We start from the raw sequence: 18717 nt of genomic DNA, 5'->3' as shown, positions 1-18717 counted from the left end.
TGGAGATGGGTAACAGTGCTACATAATGACGTCATGAGCCACATTAATATTTTAACAAAGGCTCGTGGTTAAGTTATTACAAGTACAAAAATTATTACAGAAAAAATTTGACATTTCTTTAAGTGCAATCTCCCTGTAAAAACAAACATGATAAGTTACTTATCATGAGAGATTTTACGAAGGCTTAATCTTTCTCAAAAAAAAATTTTTTTTTTCTTTCCCATGTCTTCAGATATGACTTCACTCCTCTTTGAATTAGACTCACTACCCTCTTTAGGATTAATCTTTATCTCACAACTTGCCAGATTATCAGAATTAAGGCAATTTACTTTCCTAATCTTATTAACAATTATTCTTGTCTTATAGGTCTTAATTTTAGTCTGTGTTATATTCATGATGGACTATCCCCAGTTTTGTTGCTTGGGTGTCTCATTCACTCCATTTATTTTGATGTCTTGGATTTGCTTGACCTCCTTCTGAGAATCAGTTAGGGCAATATCTGTATTACTAACTTTATGACTTATGAGCACAATCTTTTGAAATCCTTTTGAAAGAACTTGCATTTTGAATAATTCAAGGATTACTTTTCTTCGTCCAGTCTAGAAAGAACCTTTAGTAAGGTTTTCTATGGGACATTAAATCCTTACAGTGTACTAGAAATTTTTTCCTGTAAACAATTTATTTCTTTACTTATTACGTCTGAAAGGACCTAATTTAATAATGCCTGAATTGACAGGGCTGAAGTTGGAACCAGTTTAGTGAAGACTTTTGTTCCTTCTAAATTATTCACTATTTCTTCAACCTTGCATGGAGAAAATTCATTTATTTCAGTTGCCTGTTTGACTAGATTGACGAGGGTCTCACAGAGCATTTCTGTGAGATCCTCAGAGAAGGCATCAGGAAACAACTGGAATGCAGACTCAAAGAACGTATTGATTAATCTATTTTTATCCACTGAATTTTCTAATTTTATGGCATCATCTACTAGTCTTATCAAGTCTTTCTTCTTACCTTTATTTATCGTTTCCCTTTCAAGAGCTTTTTTCTGTTCTACCTTAGAGCATTCATTAGACTCCTGTACTGTGCAGTCGGAATTCTTAATTGGATTATAATCTACCCCACAAAGAGTAATTGTGCCCTCCAAAAAGTTACAGGAAAACTGGCATTTCCTTAAGAAATCCAAGCCAAGAATTACTTGAACGTTTGGGTCTGGAAGAACAATTAATTCATGAGAAATGCTTAAGAGAGAACATGGAATTTTAAGCAACACATTTCTCTTCTTTGTAGTAGAAATCTCTGTTTCAGAGATTCCTGTCAGTTTGATAGGATAATTCACCATAACAATATCACTTGTAATCAGGCTCTTAATTTCACAAAATAGCAACCAAGCAATGACAGAAATATGTGCTCTAGTAGAATCTCACAAGGCACATCCTCAATCAGACCCTGTATGACTTCAAAGGTTTATTACTTCTGCTCTGTGTTATTGCGGTGATATTGGCCAGATTTGGCCAAACCAACCCATTACCTTGAGTATTTGATGGTTTAGAGTCCACTGTCACTAGATTTGAGCTATATCTCATTCCCACTTTCAAAGTCTTTCTTGCCTTGTAATTTCTTTCTTTAGGACAGTCTCTAGACAGATGTCCCATTTTATTATAGTTGTAGCATTTAGGCAGAACTCTTTCATTATTTCCATACTTGTAGTTTCACTAGATAATTTATCCAATGTATTACAAGAGTTGTTATTTAATTTGGCCTCCTCTAACATTTTGAATATCTCTCTTGCCCTTCTAGTATTGGTCTTTGTTGTTTGTCTACTTCTTTCCTAATGTAATCCTTTAGGGATTCTAGCTCTAAAAAATCTGCTGATTTAATTTTAAAATTAACATCTCTGTCCCAATCAAAATCTTAAACATGTTGCAGTTCATGTTATTTGCAATGACACTACTTTGTTCTAAAGTGTACACTTGTTTGGGAATTGAGCACTTGGATGTCTCCAAGTCTTTCTTCCCTTTCTCTAACAAGTTGATTCGGCAGAATAAGCAAGCTAATTTTTATAAAATAGTTCATTTGGTGGTGTTAATACCATTAAAAATAAGTTATGAATCACCTTCAACACTTAAGCTTATCTGTTAGACTGGATTGACTTAGATCATCTGAACTCAGATGACCATATCTGAGCAAGCACAGTGGTCAATATGTGGTCTTATGAAAGCCTTATACAGTGAAAACATAACTGATATGATGACACCATATCAATATGGCCTAAACATTAAACACCAGGTAATTAGTTTCATTCACCACTAGTAGTAGATCACCATCAATATAATACTTTGTCTGCAATGTTGCATAACCTTGCTCTTAGTAACATTGAGCAGATATTCATTACCATTTGCTGATAGAACCAATTTTTTTCAGCTCAGCCTGCAAGGATTCTATGTTGGAAATGCACTTTATCACCCTTACTAATTTTGCATCATTGGCAGATAATTGCATAATACTGTTGAGACAAATTTCAGTATCATAAATGTACAAGTTAACATTAGCCTAAGTACAGAATCTTACTCTTATTATCCTCCTTCACTTAGAATCAGCACTGCTATACATTACTCTTTATATCATTCAGCTGTTTATATTCATCAGAAGCATATCTGCATATCATCCCTTTGAGAGTTTGTATAACATCCACTGTGAAATCCTCCTCGGCAATATCCAAAAATATTATGGTATATCCATTCTCTTTTCCAACTCTGCAGCTACTCTGTGATAAAAAGTGAGCAAATTCCTCAAGCAAGACATACTTTTAACAAAGCAGTGCTGTCCATTATAGAAGATTAATGTGCTATCTGCATCACTCTGGATGAAGATCTTAATGTGTTCCCAGCTGCTCTAAAGGAGGACTCATTGGAAGAAAGGTTATAAGCTCTATTGGTTAGTGTTTTAATGATATGGAGTCTATGCCCTTTGTTCCAATGAGTCCTCCCTTCCAGCAGAACTCAGTCATGTGTACCACACCTTATCTAATAACTACAATTCCCACAGTATCAAAAAAAGAATCTATTCTTCTCCCAATCCTTAACCTTCTCTTCAGAAACATTTTAGTAATGCTATCATCATCTCCCATGTCTGAGGCACTTCAGAAAATACATCTGCAGCCATGACTATGGTCAATTGGGACTTGCGGACGATTCTTTAAATGCGATTCATAGAATCATTGGAAAAAGACCATGCTCCATCACAGTAAATTTAGGAGGGAAAGACTATTTTTGGAATTTGTAACAGCTCTCAGAAACCAGCCTAATTTAAATAAACATGATTGCATGAAACTTCCCAAAATATGGGAAACACTAATACTTTGAGATCCCAGTTTACATCCTAGGCTGCCATCAGTCCCCCATTGAGGGCACAACACTTAGGCCTCTATGCTTTTGTCCACATGTTTCACTTAGTTTTGTGTTGCCTTTATGTATGTGTTACAAGTCTCATATTATACTCCCTGACGATGTCTCAGTAACTGAGATGTAATATCGGAAGAATTAAATAGTATTTAAACCTTTTCTCAGCTGTCTTACTTCATTAAGCTCCTAACATGAGTTTCTCCCATCACTTAAGTCTTAATGCATGAAACCTGCAGTCAGGTTATATATTCTAGATGATTTGTTTGCTATTTGCTACATGGCCCAGACACTTCCCATATATTTTACCTTTTTAGTACATTTAAATAGCTATTATTCTAAAATACATTTTCATAGGAAAGACTCAAATAACCGATGAATAGGATCAGGGCTGTTATGCTGGTTATCTTTGTAACAGTCTGTATAAAATATCAGAGGAATTCAATATTTTATCTCTCGCTTTACAAAACATAACAAAATTATTCATAACAATTTAGGAAACATGAAAAGATAGCCAAAACACTAAATAAATATAATCCTCACACTGCATTTAAACCTCACGTCGAACTAATTGCTCTTATATATTATTCTAAGAACAGACTTCATCTTTTGAACATCCAGGAATATATAAAATATCTTAAACCTGCAATTCAGCTTACCATAGACACACTGTCTGTTTTCATTACATTATTTCTACTGGATTTCAAATATCATTATTTTACTTGGATGATTTCTACTATCACTATTTCAGCTGGACTGACAGACCACACATTGGACACAATTAAATGGAAGAAAGCTATGCATATGTTACTATACAACCTAAGAATCTATTTCTCAAAGTTTCAATGACAATCCATTGATAAAATAGCTGAGCATAGTAAGTTTTTTTATATTGCAGGGGAAAGAAAAGAAATTGTCTTAAAATTTTAACTTAATTTTTCTTTGTTGATTTAAGGGACTTGAATATGGAAGATATCTGCAGCAAGTTGTAGAGACATTAGAAGAGGATAAAGATTTTGCAAAGAAGCTAGGAAATATAAGTGCAGAACAGATCAAGGTATATATTATTGTTGCGTTTTTTCATGATAAATCCTTTAAAATGGTTATACAGCTTGATAAGTAAATATTTAAAACATCTGTTTCTCACCAAGTAGAAACTTAATATTTGCATTAAGAAACTTTATTTTGTAATATTTGTTTGCATAAATTCAGAACAAATTTTGTTGTACTAAGCATCTTCTTTGGAAGTTGCTTAATACAAATCAAATTTGTTTTCAAGATTATTTTCAAAATTCACACATGTGAATGATGATGATGTTCAAATATTTGGTTTTGAGAATCCGAAGATATTCCTCTTCTATAAACCTCTTCCCACACGTTTTATCCTTATATATAAGGATAATTTTCCTCATTTGGAGCCATGGATGGGATTCTCTCCTGGATTTCCTTGAACATCTCAATAGTCAACACCCGAATATCATTGAAGGCATTGATTTTGAAACTAATGGTTCAGTTTGAAGGCATCAAGTTTGAAACTAATGGTTCCCTGCCTTTCCTGGATGTGAAACTGACCCGTTCTTCTGAAAAACTTAAAATTTCGATGTACAGAAAACCTACAGACACCAATATATATCTCCATAGTCAGTCCCATCATTTCCATCCTCAGAAACTTGGAATTATTTCTACTTTGGGACATAGAGCTCGCTCTATTCTTGATGACCCAGATGAACTTCGTAAAGAAATCAATTTTCTTAGATCTACTTTCAGACTGAATGATTATTCTCAAAAAAATTACTAAAAAATTCCTTTTTAATTCTTCTAGTCATGAATTGAATAATGTGAAATGTGAATAATGTTAAAGGCAATATATCTATACCATACATAAGCTCAGTTTCTCAAAAATTAGCCAAGGTTCTCAAAAAATATAACATTAGAACTTTATTTACTCCGTTCTCTAGTGAGCCATCCAAAGCCTAGCTATCACAATCTAAAATATCCCAGTGTATATAAAATATGGTGTGACTGTGACATTCCTTACTTTGGCCAGATGGATAAGTCTATTGAATTGCGTATGGAGGAGCACAGGAGGGACATCACTTACAAGAGAACACGTGCCAGTGCTTTATCCAGCCATATCCTTTTTTCGGCCGATTCTGATGATGAAAACCATAGTCATACAATCCTTTGGGATAGATCTAACATCATTTTCTATTCCCGTGACGAATTGTAGAGAAAAATTATAGAATCTAGAGAAATCATCCTCAACCCTGTACATTTAAATAATAATTTAAGCTACAACCTTGGAGTACAGTTCCACATTGGTGGAACTGTACTCCAAGAGATTGATGAGGCCAGGGACTTGGGAGTGTTGGTGGATAGGGAGATGAAGTTTAGGAGGCACATTGCGAAAGTAGCTAAATCAGCTCATCAACTCACTTGGTTGTTGAAAAATACCTTGACGAGCAGAGAAAAACAAGTTATTGTACCTCTGTACCGAGCCCTGATAAGACCTCATCTCGACTACTGTGCCCAGATTTGGTCACCTCGGTTCCTTCTTGATGGGGAGGAGGTTGAGAGGATCCAGAGGCGAGTGACTAAGATGATAGCAGGTCTATGGAATGAACCATATGAGAACAGGTTGAAGATTTGTGGGTTGCAGAAACTAGTTGATAGGCGAAAAAGGGGAGATATGATTGAGACATTCAAATTGCTAAAAGGATTCTATAGGATTAATTCAGATGATATTTTTGAGATCAGGACTGGTGGTGGGAGAACTAGGGGACACCCATGGAAGCTGGGCAAGAGCGTGGTTAGCAGGGATGTTAGAGCTGGGTTCTTTACTTTTAGAGTGGTAAATGAGTGGAATAAGCTGCCAGAGTCTGTTGTGGGTGCTATGACAGTGAGCGAGTTCAAGGCAAGGTATGATAGATACTGTGAGAATGTTGAACAGCTGTGTGAACATGATGTTTAGGGCCTCCCTCGATGAGTCTAAGGACTCCTGGAGTAGCCCGTGGTAATAATAATAATATGATCAAATACTGGCGCTCACAAGGTGCTATATGCACGCACTCACCCAACAATGTGGCGAACAAAGGAACAGCTTTGAATACGTTAACTACCACGTTTTCACGTTAAATATGTATAGTGACTTTCCTGTGGTTCACAGTTTTTACCTTCAATGTTTAATGTTTTTTTAAATTTAGTTTAATCCTTTATCCAAGTGTGTGCAAACAAAGTTTGCACCTGAAAGTATCTTCAGGACTGGGTTAAGGTGGTACAACACTGGGCGACTCCTTGCAAAAGTGGAGCAAGCTACCAACACTCCTATCTCAGTATCTCCCATAATGCAAAACACATCTCCTTGCGGATATGTATAATGTTATGCATTAAGGGAAGGGCCGCTACTCATATGTATAATGTTAATGCATAACATTATACATATCCGCAAGGAGATGTGTTTTGCATTATGGGAGATACTGAGATAGGAGTGTTGGTAGCTAGCTCCACCTTTGCAAGGAGTCGCTCGGTGTTGTACCACCTTACCCCAGTCCTGAAGATACTTTCAGGTGCAAACTTTGTTTGCACACACTTGGATAAAGGATTAAACTAAATTTACTATAGTCGGACCAAGTGAAAAATAAACTTTCAACATTTAATGTTTTTTCTTTTCTTTTATAAATACACTTGAAGAAGGTTGTAAAAAGCTGAAACTAGTGTTGTGTCCCAATTTACAATTATTAGACCTTCAACTATCCTTACATGTGAAACTCTACTTGTCTTTATCCAAATCTTATCTATATACGAGATATCACCCAAATACAAATATTCAAGCTTCTCCTCCCCTTAGTGTCCCTAAATATTTATTTTATACTGTGCCTTTCATGACATTTAGTTCATCATCATCATCAAATTCCTGCCATGTACCCACAAGGGGGGTACAGGTATGATAGTACTACATGAAAAAATTATATCATTACTAACTTCCTATCTACAATTTTCCTCCAAATCAGTCTGTTACTTATCAAGACTCCAACATTATCAGATCTTATATTTCTATCATCTAAGGCACTTTGTACCGTATCAATCCACCTATATCTTGGTCTTCCTCTGGGTCGTTTTGCTACCAACCTGGCAGAGAACATTTGTTTTGCTAATCTTTCTCTTGCCCATTCTGTTTAGGTGACCATACCACCTGAGATTAGCTCTGCTAACGCATTCCTGGATGCTGACAATGTCAAGTTCTTTCCTAATATCCTCATTTGTAATATGATATTGCCATTGATGCCATCTGTTCATGCCTGTAATCTTTCTCAGGACTCTCATATTTGCAGCCTCTAGTCTTTGGTCAAGTGTTTTACTTCTCACCCAGCTCTCAGATCCATAAGTTAAAACTGGTTTGAACACTGTCTTGTATACAGCTAATTTAGTGTTCCGACTAATTTCTCTCTTATTCCATATGAATTTATTTAATTGACTTCCCGCCATACCAGCTTTGCTGATTCTGTTTTCTATTTCTATATTTAATTTACCATCTTCAGTAAAAATCGTGCCTAAGTAGCTGAAATGTTTTACTTGTTCAAGGTTCTCCATTCACAACACAGTTGACATTTTCAACAATTTTACCTATTTTCATTGTCTTTTTATTGCTGACCTTCATACCATATCTATTACAACAGCTATTCAATTTAGTCAGAGAATCTTGCAGACTTGTAGCAGATTTATTTAGAAGTATAACATCATCTGCATAAAGCAAAGAGCTGACATTAACATCTCCAATTTCGATATCATGTTTAATACCACTTTCCTTCATAATGTGATCCATATAGATAATGAATAACAGAGGGGATAATGTACATCCTTGTCTCACACCAGATTTAACATTAAACCATCTTCCTGTACTTCCTTCAATTCTAACTGCTGACTTACAACTCAAATAAAGACTAAGTATTGCTTGATATAATGTCCCATTGTATTGACGCCATATAACTGCAGCGTATTGAATAGCTTCTCTCTTGGCACCTTGTCATATGCCTTTTCCAGATCGACAAAACTTAAATACAGATCTTTGTTATATTCCCGTGCTTTCTCGACTATTTGTCGTAAAGTGAAGATCTGATCCTGACAGCCTCTATTTGGCCTGAATCCAGCTTATTCTTCACCAATCTTTTCTTCCACAATTCTTCTCAACCGTTTCTCAAGTATACTTGGATAGATCTTGCCAGGAACACTCAGTAGGGAAATACCTCTGTAATTCTCACATGCAGTTTTATTTCCCTTTTTATATATGGGTACTATGAGAGCTCTACTCCAGTCATCGGGAATTCGTCCCTCTGTCCAGGCTTTCTGAACTATGCAGTGCAGCCACTGTAAGACTCTTATACCACCATACTTCAGCATTTCTGGTCGAGTATCATCTACTCCTGCTGCCTTTCCACATTTCAAGCCTTTGATGGCTTTTTCTACTTCAAGTATGGATATGTATTTCTGACTGCATGCCTGGTCAGTGTTTTTTACCACTGTGCTGTCATCACTGCTTGTTTCATTTAGCAGTTTTTCAAAGTAATTACTCCATACTTCAAGGATATCTTTTTCTCCTGTTTTCATGTCACCTTTATCATCTCTAATTCCTTTTACAGCACTCTTTCCTCCATTCTTAAGCTTCTTCAACAACCTCCAGAATATTTTGCCGCCTTCTTGATATTTATTTTCTATATTCTTGCCAAAGTCCTCCCATGATTTTTGTATAGCTAGTTTTACACAGTGTTTAGCATTCTTGCATTTGTCTCTATATTCTCTAAGAGCATAAGCTGACTTATTTGACAGGAACTTTTGGTATGCTTTCTTCTTTTCCTTCACTGCCTCTTGAACTTCCTGTGTCCACCATGGAGTTCTGATTTTTCTATCCTTGCAGAAAACCTCACCACATGCCTCTCTGGCAGAATCAATCAATGTTTTCTGCAGAGTTTGCCACTGAATCTCCAAAGTTTGATTCCTGTTCTCAAACTCTTTCATTTTTTCTTCAATAATCTTTGTGTATTTTAGCCTACAGTTCACATCTGAGAGCTGCTCAACTTTTATTCGCTTTAAAACTTTCTTACATGTTCTTCTTTTCAATATAAAATTCAATTTTCTCCTGCTCAAGACTAAATAGTGATCACTTCCAATTTCAAATCAATCATATTCTTTGCATCATTAATCTACATATTGTGGAAAATGACACATCAGTATCAGCAGTTTTTTCAGGAAATTGAATTGAAATTATTAGCACTAAATTCAGCTATGAAACACAGTCGTTTTAGGACAATTGATAGATTTTACAAGTTAACTATGCTGATTCAGGAGTGACTAGTAGTCTTATCCTATCCTATCCTAATTTATGTTCACACATAGACCTACACATTTTAAAATGTGTAGGTATTCAGAACCGAAATCCTATGGAATAGGTTGGTTACTCCTTATTCCTGGAGGTGTCTGTAGAAGGGTGTGTTCACAGGGCCGGTTTGCCTGTTCTGGGTGATGAAAAACCCTAGTTTCTAGGTGAAAAAACCCCCTACCTCCGTATGAGACTGGCTAACCCACCTTTGGTAACTAATAGTAGGGAAACATTCATTATACAATTTCTTGGGTTGTGACATTTTTCATTTTTCATTGTTAGTGTCATAATTCTAAATTTGTCATCCCCTCCCCTCCCTGCCTAAATCATGATAGATCATATGGATTAGTTCAAGTGTCAACAGAGTGGTTACTGTAAATTACTTGCTTGGTTATGATTAATTTAGTGCACCCTTTGGCATGCTTTTAAGCAATGCACCTAAAAGCAGCAATATATTTGAAATGTCATTTTTTTCTCCATTGGTTGCAATATATGAGATTATACAAATTAAGGTATTTTAGAGATGAAGTGCATATCGATAGCATAGTTTGGTTACTACCGCCCTTCTCAAATTCATAGCTATGCGTCTTTCACTTTGACAATTTTCATAAAATATGTCACTGGGAGCCTTCTGACACTGGCACAACCATAGTGTTCCTATTACATATTAATGACATTATTATTATTAAAATAGAAGAACTTTGTAAAAAGTTTGGAAAAAGACGTGTGGACAGACTGTTTGGAAAAAGAAATTGCTCAATTCAGCATGATGGATTAGATATCCTCATTCAACAATACATCTGTCATAAATCTATTCACAATCTAATTCCATTTGCTGCAGCAAATGAATAACCAGTTCGAAGGAAGTTCTGTTTTCCAATTTGAAGTGACATGGTGATTTTATAAAAGTAGAACTCTCAAAAAAAAAAAAAAAAAAAAAAAAAAAAAGATTTGTTTATACTGAGAGCTTTGGGGGGGGGGGGAGAAAACCACAACTAATTGCTTGATACATAAAGTGAACAAGAAGTTGGGCAGTTCATAGTAACTGCCAATACTCCTGCGATTCATTCACCATCATTTATCATTTTAGTTACCTTTAAAATTATTGGTAATCTTTTATTTTCTCCTTTAACTCTTTAGAAGCTAACAAAGGAGTTAAGTGAAATTTTCACAGCAGAGTGGGCACCATTATCTGCTTTTTTTAAACGCATTTTTTTTTAAAAATATTAATTAATAATTTATTAGTTTGGGGTCAGCACAAAAGAAATTATGATTTTTTTTTAAATTTTGGATGGAAGAGTTGTTATTCTCCATTTGATTGAAAAGAAGTATGGTAATAAACAGTTCAGGAAAACTTTTCATTAGAAACAGACTTGTATATTTATATTCAAGTGAAACTACCATTTTTGTTTACACTTTGTTCTGATAAATATTTCTCATTTGTTTGTGAGAAAGCCATTATGCTGAAAATGTTATTTACTACTTTTTTTTTATTTTTTTAAATTGATGTGACCAGAAAGCTTCGGTGATTACATTTTACTCGTAATTTAACAATAACTTGAAAAGCAGTACTTCCCAGCAACACACGAAGAGTTCTTTCAAGTTATTATATTCTTCTTCCTATTATTATTATTACAGTAATACCTGCCTATGACGCTTCACTTTAATACGATCCTCTTATACAACTCTTCAGTTATGACCATTGTCCATTTATATGATACTGCATTCACTCGTTATATGATACTGCATTCACTTGTTGCTAAAATGTGCAATTATAATTGCACATTTTAGCAACAAGACGTTCCCACAAATTAACAGATGCGCAGTATACACTTATTTTGATAGAATTCAAAATAAGTGTATAATGTTACTTCCAGCGAAAAGAAGATGCTTAAACCCTTTCACATGCTAAGATTAAAATTATTAAATTTAGTGACAATGGCATATAGAAGACTGAGAGAGGCTCCAGATTAACCTCACACTACTGTTGTTATAATTGTTAATAACAAATGTAAAGTGAAAAGTGCTGCAATAGTGAATACTACAATCATGGACGTCCACAGAAAATTTTCCAGGTGGGGGGGGAGGGGAGGCAAAGCTTGGAGACCAATAATTATATCAATAAATTTTTATTTAATTATTTAATTTTTTAGGTTTTTTACATATGCTTATCTTTTAAAAATGTGTTTTTCTTTTTAAATTTGTTTTACTATAAATTTGCAATTCACACTTCACTCAGTGACTCACTAGACACAGCAGGCCAACGAACTGGTCGCTGTTCACAATAGTAAAGAACATTTTTTTCACAAATCAGAAAAAGATGAACCAAAAACGGGAACACGTGTTTTATTGTTGCAATAGATGAAACACATGCTCTGTAGTTATCTCGCCATGGGCCGAAACTGGCCAGCCTGTAATAAAATTTTAAGACAGAAAAAGCGTCTCATGGTCAAGGGTGTAAGGTTACATATCTCAATCACTTACATGATTATAATTTGTGGAATTTTTTACTCAATCTGGGGGGGGGGGGAGCCCTGTTTGTCCCCTTTGCAGATTCCCATGACTAACAGTTATCCGGAAGCATGACACTCATTCACAAAATGGAAAAACTTTTAAGTGTTTGGCATGTTCCCTCGAGCAAAGCCATTTAGAATAACTTTTATATTTGCAAAAATTATTTAAAATTTTTCTTTTGCATAGCAACATAAACGAATGCTTTATTTACATCATGTACGCACATATATGGCTGCTTGAAATTATATTTAACCATTACATGCATTTTAGAAGTGATAAAGGAGGCTGTGATTCGCTATACTATATGACGAAATTCATTATATGATTATGGTCTGGAACCTAACATGCCATACAATCAGGGTATACTTGTATTATTATTATTATACATCTCTGAAGTCAACGACTCATTGCAGGATGTTCTCCATCATACAATGGACAATGCATTCCAACCACCCACAACTTCTCCATGCAAAAATTCTACTCCTCACCGATTTGCTCATGCCATTTTTATACATCTTCCAGGATTGGCTTCTTGTCCTTCCCCAGGTCACTACCCAATCTATGAAAAATATGATCCACATTAATCTGGTAATAGCCCCTTACTGACTTATATATCTTGATCATGTTTATCCCCCCCTCCCTACACACACACTTGTCCTATCCAGTAGACTGCTGTTTGCATTCTCTCAATTCCTCTTGATACTCTGCATTCCAGAGACCTGAAACCATTTTAGTCAATTGCCTCTGAACCATTCCAACATCTCTTGATTCTTTTGAAAACCCAGTAACCAAATTTGAGCACAGCAGTCTGATCAAAGCTTTATATAATGGAATCGTAAACATCTTTACTCCTATAATGAGCTGTGTTGTCCTCACAATTTTAGCAAAATGTCTCTAAAATTTCCGGTCATATCAACCAACATCCCAGATACCTCATCTCCTCCACCTTCTCTAAGATATCACCCCCAGATCTTATACTCTGCATTCCATCTGTTCTTCCAAAACTTTAAAGCTTTACACTTTGCTGCATCGAACTTACCCCATTCAGAAAGTCTGTTCGGGTCCATTTTCAAGGCTACTATGAGGTGTACAACATCAGTTGTACTCCTCATAGTTCTTCCCAACTTTGCATCATCTGCAAATAACTGTATATCACCATTAAAGACCTACCCAATATCATTTATACAAATTAAACATCAATGGCAACTAAACAGACCCTTGGGGCAGACCACTAGTGGCTTTCCTCTTCTGGGATATTGCACCCCACAAACTCAACTTGCTGATACCTATCAGACAGCTATTCTCCAATCTACTGCCTTAATCTAGTATTCAACTCATCAGTTACAGTTTAATTACTAGTTTGTGATGTAGCAGTCTCTCAAAGTATACTCCTTTGAAACTTGAGTAAATCTGACTCGTGGTAAAAAGGAAAATTAAAGCTGTTGTTAAACCCTTGGAACATACCCACAAGACATGCAGTGATGTAATCCCTTACCAACTTATACAGAACATTCCTGCAAGACACACACACACAGTGATATGCCATCTTACATAATCTTTTCTGACAAATACACGAAATGCATGTACTGACTGAATAAAATATCCCCCCTCCTCCAAAAAAAAAAGTACCAGACACGGCTACATAACATATGCACTGCTTGAGAAAAAGTCAGTGGACATCCCTTATGGGCAAGGCAGATCATGCCAGCCGGTATAAATTGGAGGAATACAATGCTCCCAAGTCTGCAACTGTGTCCAAGTGAAATAGTTTGAAAGAGGTGAAATAGGATGTCATGATGTAGGACTATCTCTTCAGCAAATTGTTAACAAATTGGAGCATCCCAGGACAACAATCAGTGATACCATATTGAGATTGAAGCACAGGGAGTGCTTCAACTGCAAGGACCACCTACAGTGGATAACCCACCACACTCGCCCTATAGTTATATAAATGAAGGATAATATGTAAAAAATAGCCATTTGTCAGTCAGCATGTTGAATACAGAGTTCTGGGCATCAACTGGAACATGAATCTGAACATAAACATTCATAATCTCAACTCACAACATGGGTATCCACAGTAGGACCGCAGTGCAAGCTCCACAATACACGAAACAACATGCAGCATCATCTTCAGGGGTTCAAAGAGCATGTACAGTGGGACATGAGAACTTGGAAAGCTGTGTTATGGAGCAGCGAATCATGCTGCACCATCTACCCAGTAGATGGATGGATGTGGGTGTGGCAGATGCCCGGTGAACATCTTTTACTAGAGTGTGTAACCCCCAACTATGAAATTCGGACGTGGTGGTGTGATGGTATGTTCCTCCCCCCCACCGTTTTGGCTTTGGACCTCTGTTTGTGGTGCCACAAATATTGAACTCCAAGAGATATCTGAACATTCTGGACAATGCAATGCTTTGTGGCGTTTCTTCAGAACTGACCATTGTATTCTTTCAGCAAGACAGTGCGTCATGTCATAAGGCTGCCGTTGTAATTGCATTGTTTGTAGACATGAACATCACCACACTTGACCAGCCTCGACAGAGCTCTGATCTCAACCTTATTGAACATATGTGGGATGAACTGGAGCATTGAGTGCAGTCAAGGGACATCTGCCCCCACAACAGTCCAGGACCTCGTTACATATGTATAGGATGTGAATGGTCTAAAATACCTATTTAACGCTATCATATGCTCATGAAAAGTGTCCTATAGGATTACTGCAGTCAGCAGAAAGAAGTCCTACACCATATTAAAATGGGCTACATGGTTCCTCACACTATGGTCTCTGTTGACCTCTTTCCATGCAGTGTATAAGGGCAATGACATGTATAGCTTCAACAGCATCACAAGTTAATCCCATAAAAAATGCAGTTCTTTTTGAAAAATACACTTCACTTAATATGCCTTATGATTCATTTTTCGGTGAATTGTGATTTTTGATGAATTAATGGTTTTTGATTAATTGCTGATCAATGAATTGCTTTTTCGAGGAACTGCATTTACATTAACTGTGTTTCGATAAATTGTTTTCGGTGAACTTTCTGGATACTGATGATTTAACTCTTGTGTCCAACTCTTGGTAACTTTGTAGGCAGGTGTTCTTGCCACAGAGAGTTTCTGGTTAGATTTTTACAGAGTTTTTCTAATTTACAGTCAATTTTTGAACATGCTATAAAAACAAATTATGTGATAAACACTCAGATTAGTTACTTGTGTCTGTGCAATGTGATGAACTGATGCTTACATCAGCAAGTTGCAGAGGCATATTTGTTTAGTCTCTACTGTCTAAACAGTACAGTCACTTGAGCAAATCTGATGGATTTTTGTAGCTATGCTGATTTAAGCAAACTAATGTAATGTTTACAATTTTACAGGTTATAGCTAGAAGAAAAATGGGCAACATTAATATGAGAAATATTACATTATTGGTTTTACTGCATCAAACCCTCAAAATGTCACTTTCAAAATTAAAATACAAAAGAACTGCAAATTTATTTAAATTTGAAACAGCAGTGCCACTGTCAAAGAACAACATGTACAAGCTACTATACATATTGAGTATGAGACGAAACTTCGGCACAAATTTATTTAATTCAGTAAAGCAAAGCAACTGTTGATTATTCTTGTTCTTAATGACTAAAATAGTATTTTAATTAAAATAATAAAAATAAAATAGTGTATTAATACATGCACCTGTGTTATGATCTGTGGAAGGTAGGATTATTTTGTTTCTTCAGGAAGTTTATTTCTCTTGTTAGAAAAAAAGAAAAGGATGACTGAGAACAAACTTTAAAGTGATAATTGAGCATCATTTATTACTTTAAATCTATCCACAGTAAACTGACAATGTTGAAATTTTTGAATTTTTCATGAAATGCATATTGTAATGGATCACTGATAGCATTCTTGACTTACGTTTTCTCATTATGAGTTTATGCAATTACAGGCAGTCCTCGCTTTGCACAGTTCCAATATGCACAAATTTCAGTTATCATGGTTTAGTTAACACCAGTCCCCCAAACAACATGGTTCAAACTTCAGTTACTACGGTATGTTATATATTAACTGTGAGTAATTGTATAAAGTACAAACTTTGCTGCTAGGTCTTCAGTCCATAAATCACTAAATAACAGATGCACGTTATGATCGGTGACTAATCATGTCACCTCTTTCGAAGTCTGTCAGTGATTGAAAAGAAGAAGGCAACGCACTGTTCAAACTACTGTTGATACATTTTTTTACAAAGAAATAAAACACTTTAATTCTTGATTTTTCTAATGTATTTCAGTGGGGCAAAGATAACCTAGTGACCTTCAATGCTGCCAAAATGCAGTCCTTTTCTCTTGCAAAAGAGATCTCAGCTCATTTTCTCTCATCCTGAATAATACACATATTACCAGACAGGATGAACTACCTTGGACTGACATTTACCTCCAACTTCTCTTGGCACAAACACATCACATCATTAACTTCTTTAGTTTTTCTGCTCAAGAAGCTATTTTATGCTCACCCAACTACTAACCCTATACATTCCCAAATCCACCCATCATTAGAATACTGTTCACACATTTGGGGTGGTGCACCTAAAGCCTTCTTGAAATTCTTGATGCTGTCAGAGTAGAGCAGTTTGGCTCATAGACAGCTCTTCCCTGATAGGCTCACTTCAAATTTGACCTCTATCTCACAGACACAGTATTTCAGCTCTGTGTCTCTTCTTCGGGTACTTCCATGATCACTGGTTCAGTGAATTGGCAAACATCTTTCTTCCACTTGCTATTAGGCCTGTCAAAACAAGAGTAGCAGCTGTCCAACATCTCTTCACAGTACAACTGCAAATGCATCAAACCTGCTTCTTCTCGTTCTCATTTATTCCATCTACCTCTGTCCTTTGAAACAGCCTTCCTCATGATGTGTTTCCCAACAATTTCTTCTTTTCCAACTTTTATCTACCTCACACATGGCGCTGGTATGCTAAAGGCTCTTGTACCTCATGTGGGGAAAAAGAAAAAAAAATTATAATTGACAGTAAGAAAGTTTTTAATGTTTTGACAAAAAATTTTAAAGGTCATGGAACAGTTGTAATTTTTCCCATTAATTATTAAGATTGCTTTGCATGATCATTTTTATCTCACCCATGCCAAGCAAGGACTACCTGTATTTTAATTAGTATAGCTCAATATACATTTTTTTTAATGTAGTTGGATGAGTGTTTGAGAATAAAATTATTCTTTTTAATTTCATGTATGTCTAATGATTTGTATATAGTTACTTTAAATGATATTTGATTAATTAAATTATTTATTTTGATATATTTGTAGTATCTGCCTCTTCAGGTGGAATATTTTAAGATAAGGTTTATATCAATCTGAAATGCTGTTAATAATTTCAGGCTTGAACTTGTGTCTAACATTAATAGCATTTTATAACAATGAACCTGATTATATTTTATCATAAAAAAGATAACAAAACATCACTTTCTGTTTTGTTATGAATTGAGATAATTCTTGGAGTTCATGCCCTAGCCATCCCAGATAGTCTTAAGTGTCCTGGCCAAACAAAATAATAATAATACTGAATAATACTAAACTTGAAGATATAAAGCCATTAAGATTAGTTTGTAAAGGGCTGTACTTAGGAGATGAAAGACGATAAAGGCTGTTGAATCGCTGTTACATAGAGCCTTGTGAATAGGCTGAATAACCATATTACTTATTAATAAAACACAAATTATAGGCGTGAACAGATGGCATCAATGGCAATATCATATTAAAACGAGGATATTAGGAAAGAACTTGGCATTGTCAACATCCAGGAATGCATTAGCAGAGCTAATCTCAGGTGGTATGGTCACTTAAACAGAATGGGCGAAGAAAAATTAGCAAAACAAGTGTTCTCTGCCAGGTTGGCAGGAAAACGACCCAGAGGAAGACTAAGATATAGGTGGATTGATACTGTACAAAGTGCCTTAGACGATAGAAATATAAGATCTGATAATGTTGGAGTCTTGACAAGTAACCAACTGATTTGGAGGAAAATTGTAGATAGGAAGTTAGTAATGATGTAATTTTTTTCATGTAGTACTATCATATCCTGTACACCCCTTGAGAGTACTTGCCAGGAATTTGATGATGATAAAACACAATAATGTAATACATTAAATCTATTATAAGCAAGATTAATTGAAACACATTAAGAGTATGGGGAAAGAAACAGAATGCAAAGAAGAATTAGGCCTGTATCATGATAAAGAACAGTTTATGGTATTAACAATTGTGGAATTATAGAATGTGGAACATTACCCTAGCTACATACAAGTACTTCCATTCCTACTGGGTACAAGGTCTGGATCATAGTACTTGCACGAAGTGTGAACAGAACTACTTATAGCTACTATTACATGGGTGAAAAGTCTGCCTTGAGCTTATG

General features: G+C 35.6%; 1 protein-coding gene across 3 annotated transcripts in view; it reads left to right on the top strand.

Annotated features, from left to right (window-relative positions):
* Positions 1–18717, top strand: part of LOC150092726 (nucleobindin-2-like) — a 159362-nt gene that overhangs the window by 29918 nt on the left and 110727 nt on the right. For all 3 annotated transcript variants that reach the window (XM_090414463.1, XM_090414462.1, XM_090414461.1), the window contains exon 3: positions 4354–4455. In XM_090414463.1, coding sequence (XP_090270589.1) covers positions 4354–4455 — 102 coding nt within the window. The remainder of the gene's footprint in view (positions 1–4353; positions 4456–18717) is intronic.

Source organism: Typopeltis vanoorti, chromosome 25 (genome assembly GCF_054136105.1).
Source record: "Typopeltis vanoorti isolate ZY-2024b chromosome 25, IOZ_Tvanoo_1.0, whole genome shotgun sequence".
NCBI lineage: Eukaryota > Metazoa > Arthropoda > Arachnida > Uropygi > Thelyphonidae > Typopeltis > Typopeltis vanoorti.
The sequence above is the reverse complement of the archived record's forward strand: the minus strand, read 5'-3'. Positions and strand labels throughout refer to the sequence as shown.